The 5016-nt window shown below is 32.7% G+C and overlaps 1 protein-coding gene across 1 annotated transcript; it reads right to left on the reverse strand.

Moving 5' to 3' along the window:
* Positions 1 to 4003: 4003 nt before the first annotated feature.
* On the reverse strand, positions 4004 to 4669 carry LOC138875153 (uncharacterized). The gene has a single exon (XM_070153978.1). It carries the CDS (start codon positions 4667 to 4669, stop codon positions 4004 to 4006), a length of 666 nt encoding a protein of 221 aa, XP_070010079.1.
* Between the last annotated feature and the right edge of the window lie 347 nt (positions 4670 to 5016).

Raw genomic sequence — 5016 nt, forward strand, 5'->3', positions numbered from 1 at the left:
ACCATGACAACAAAAATGCGTATTTTTGTGATTTTCGCTTTTAAAAACCAAATTATAGTTAATTAATTCCTAAATGTAATATTTATTCCTAGATTCAGGCAATATGTATCTTTGTATTTTTTAACTATAGCAAGGCGAGCATTTACGGGCAGAACAATTATCAAAATGTCACGCACATTCCCAAAATTGTACCCGAAGGTAACTTGTTTTCTTTATTTTTCGATTTATTTTGGAAAGGCTTCCGTGAAGCAAAAATCACGTGCTCACAAATATAAATATATATTCGTATCATACATGAGTTCTTGTTCTGCATTGGCGGCGCCGATTAATATGGGCCTTGCGCTCAATCCTGTTTTAGCAAGTACTCTAGGATTCACCATTAAATCCATAAAAAGCGGCCTCTCACTTTTATACTTGCATAGGCAGTCTCATCAAGAGTGTCCACAACCGCTCTAACACTCCTCTTTAATCTATGAAACTATTAAGAACAAAGTTCAGCCTTCTCATTGTGGAAATCAGTGCATATAGTCAAACATGGAACTTTAAAGGAATAGCAATTTATTTGTATTAATCACCCCCACAATTCCTTGAGTATATTTATGCACCGAAAATATAACCTCGGCGTTAATATTTCTTGGATAATTCTTGAGAACTTATCCTTGAACGCTTAGAATATGAATTTTCAGTTAAAATTGACATTCATATGAAGGAGTAGACGTCATTCAAGATTACCTTTATTAAAATGGAGATAGCCCCATGTTTCCCATGACTTTCTCAATTTTCTCACCTGATAAAGGTTTTGTGAGAGGATCTGCCAACATCTGATTAGTTGGAAGATATTCAACAGAAATTTTACCTTTCTTCATAAGACTTCTCACATGATTGTATCTCATGGCAATATTCTTGCTATTGCCAGACATCCTCTCATTCTTTGTATTGTGAATTGCAGCTTGGTTATCAAAATATAAAGTAATAGGTCCTTTAGGAATATTAATAAATGGTATGCACTTCATGAATCTCCTAATCCATAGAATATCTCTGCTAGCAAGAGACAAAGATATAAATTCAGATTCCATAGACGATAGTGCATAGCAAGATTGTTTCTTAGAGGACCAAGCCACTACAGCTCCTCCTACAGTGAGTAACCAGCCACTAGTAGACTTAGAGTTGCTTCTATCGGAAGCCCAGTTGGCATCACTATAACATTCCAGAACAGAAGAAGTACACTTATAATGTAAACCATAGTTTGATGTATGCTTCAAATATCTCATTAATTTGCTAATAGCTTTCCAATGCTCATGACTAGGATTGCTAGTAAATCGACTCAGCATACCAATAACACATACAATGTCTGGTCTAGTACTATTCATCACATACATTAAACTACCAATTATCTTAGCATACTCTCTTTGATTAATAGGTTCATTAGTGTTAGGCATTAAATTAATACGAGGATCAAGAGGAGTGTTACTAGGTTTACAATCTACAAAATTAAATTTTTTAAGCAACTTCTCAATATAATGTGACTGTGTAAGAGTAAATTCATTTTCTTTTCTAATTACTCTAATACCTAATATCACATCTACATGTCCTAAATGTTTAATATCAAAGAATTGCATAAGAATTTTTTTGGTTTCATTAACACATGCTATGTTAGAACAAAATATAAGTAAATCGTCAACATATAAAGTAATAAGAAATTTATGATCGACATTGCATTTATAAAAAACACAATTTTCTGCTTTACTACATTTAAAGCCAATAGATCTTATCTCCTTTTTAAACTTTTCATACCATTGTTTAGGTGTTTGTTTAAGACCATATAAAGATTTGTTGAGTTTTACATACCTTGTGTTTTTCTCCATTCACGACATAACCTTCAGGTTATTGAATGTAAATTTCTTCATCTAACTCACCATTGAGAAATGCTATTTTGACATACATCTGATGTACTTCCAAATTATACATGGAAGTAATAGCAAACATGAATCTAATTGTAGTAATATTAGTAACAGGAGAAAATGTTTCAAAATAGTCAAAACCTTCTTTCTGGCTATAACCTTTTGCTACTAATCTTGCTTTATATCTATCTATACTTCCATCAGCTTGAAGTTTCTTCTTCAGAATCTATTTAGAACCAATAATCTTAGTATTAGGAGGAAGTTCTACCAAAGTCCATGTTTTATTATCATGAATAGATTTAATTTCATCATCCATAGCCTTTTTCCAAAGATTAGCATCAGGTAGTGACATAGCTTCTTGATAGGTTCTAGGATCCTCTTCTATTGAATATGTAAACATTCCAGGACCTAGATCTTTTTCTATCCGACGTCTTTTACTTCTCCTTACCTCAGTAGATTCAGGACTAATTGTGTTTGCATGTGTGCCAGGAGAAGAGTACCTTACAGACACGGGTAAAGAAGTAGAAGCTACATCATCTCTTGTTTGAACATTTGTTTCTACTTCATTTGACAAATCTTTCTCTAGTTCTAACACATCAGCATCTTTAATAGTTAAATGCTCAAAATAAATAGCATGAACAGATTCAAACACACTATTAGTATGCAAATTTAAAAATCTAGATGCCTTACTATGCATGGAATAGCCCAAGAAAATAGATTTAATTGCCTTGCTACCTAACTTGGGTCTTTTTAGTGTTGCATCTAATGCATATGCAATACATCCCCAAACTTTAAAATAACTGATATTTGATTTTCTATTTGTAAGCAACTCATAAGGTGACTTATCTTGTCCTTTTTGCAAAATTCTATTAGTTACATGACATGCAGTATATAGAGCTTCACCCATAAACTGTAAGGCAACTTAGAATGTAGAAGAATTGCACTAATCATCTCTAAAAGTGTCCTATTTTTCCTTTCAGCAACTCCATTTTGTGGAGAAGAGTTAGGAGCAGAAAAATCTCTTACTATTCCATGTTGTTCACAAAATGAAATAAACTGAGTAGAAAGAAATTCATCACCTCTATCGGATCTTATCCTTTTAATTTTCTTATTAGTCTTATTTTCTATTTCTTCTTTAAAGATTTTAAATTTTTCAAAAGTCTCATCTTTTGTTTAAGCAAATAAAAATATGTATATTTTGAAAAATCGTCAATAAAAGACACAAAATATCTTTTACCCCCTCTAGTCAAATGATCTTTATTATCACATAAATCAGTATGCACAAGTTCTAAAAGAGATGTCATTTTAAAAACTGATATAAAAGGTGACTTAGTGATTTTTGCTTGTGCACAACATTCACAGTTATTGGTAGTATAAATGTGTGAAGATTTAGGAATATAATTGTATGAAATCATGCGATTCATTGCATTACTACCTATATGACCTAATCTATAATGCCAAAAAACATTCACATCATCAACAATATAAGCAGAAGCACTTGAAACTTTATTCATACTTAAAACATACATATTGTTTTTAGCATATCCTTTCCCAACAAATGATCCGTTCTTAGAAATAATAACTTTCTGGGTATCAAATACTACTCTAAAACCATGATCATCAAGTTTTTTTAATAGAAACAAGACTTTTCCTAATTCCAGGAATGTGATGAACATTCTTGAGAGTGAGAACTTTTCCCGAAGAAAGCGGAAGTTGCACAGAGCCAATTCCCATAATAGCACAAGTGGTGGAGTTGCCCATGTAAACTGTTTTTCACCCTTTACATCTTCATATGTTTTGAAACCACTTTTGAATGGAGTGACATGACAAGTTGCTCCAGAATCTAACTACCATTCTTCATTGCTATCCATCATAAGAATTTCAGTAAGAACAACAACCATTTCTTTTTCTTGCTCCATGACATTGGCTTCTTCTTTCATACCTTTGCAAAATTTACAAACTCTAGCCAAATGTCCCATCTTACCACATACAAAGCAAGGTCCTCTGTTCTTCTTACTAATACCATTCTTGGAATCAAATCTTTTTTTATAATCAGAAGTCTTGTTTCCATTGTGAAACTTGTTAATCTTGGTTTTAGCAGATTAGGAGGATGTGGAATTTTCAATATTATGCACTTTATCCTTTCCATTGTAAACAAGCAAATCTCTATTTCTAGCCTCATACTCAATTTGAATATGCTGAAGTAATTGATCCAAATTTAGAGACTTAGTCTTGTGCTTTAATTTCATCTGATAATCTTTCCAAGAAGGAGGAAGTTTACCAATAATAGTAGAAACTTGAAAAATCTCAGTAATTGACTCACCCACATCAGCACATTGAGAGGCAATTTTATTTAATTCATTTACTTGATCAATAAAAGGTTTGGAATCATCCATCTTAAAATCAATATACTTGTTAATTAAGAAGGATCTATTTCCAGCATCTTCTGTTACATACCTTCGCGAGATGGCAGCCCACAACTCATATGAAGGGTAGCACTTGTGAAACACACTGAAGAGGGCATTACTCATTGCATTCAGGATCATTGAGCGGCACACAAAATTATCTTCAAGCCATTTTTGTTGCGAGTCCGAAAGCTGCCCATCTGCTTTTCCATCTTGTGGATATGAACAAGTCAAGACATAGTAAACTTTCGCAATCGTCAATTGATACATCATCTTCATACTCCAACGCTTGTAGTTCATCCTATTGAACTTTTCAAGCCTCTCCACATCTTGGAATTGTTTGCCCGTCAAAGAAGAGTCCATTAAATCAGAATAATTACTATCCTAAAATTGTTATATAAATATATTGAAAATAAACCAATGGAGTAAACTCAAGTAAGATAATCTAATAAGAAATTTGGAACGAGTAGACAAGGCGTTTCCAGGAAACTATCTTTATGATAGTAATTTTCCCCACACGGTGTAAATGATTAAAGGAAAATCTATCCCCAGTATACAATGCCTACTCTAGAAATCAAAGTTGCACTCTTTGATTTCCCAACCACAAGAACTCAACCCAAAAGAATGAAGGATTTAGAAGAAAGTAATTAACGAAGATTTGATATATATAAACAGATCTTATAATAGTAAGAGAGATGTTGTATATATAA

The sequence above is a fragment of the Nicotiana sylvestris genome, chromosome 8 (genome assembly GCF_000393655.2).
Source record: "Nicotiana sylvestris chromosome 8, ASM39365v2, whole genome shotgun sequence".
Lineage (NCBI taxonomy): Eukaryota > Viridiplantae > Streptophyta > Magnoliopsida > Solanales > Solanaceae > Nicotiana > Nicotiana sylvestris.

Excerpts from the sequence above, each read along its gene's own strand:
- LOC138875153 (XM_070153978.1), bottom strand. The coding sequence starts at position 4,669 with ATGGACTCTTCTTTGACGGGCAAACAATTCCAAGATGTGGAGAGGCTT.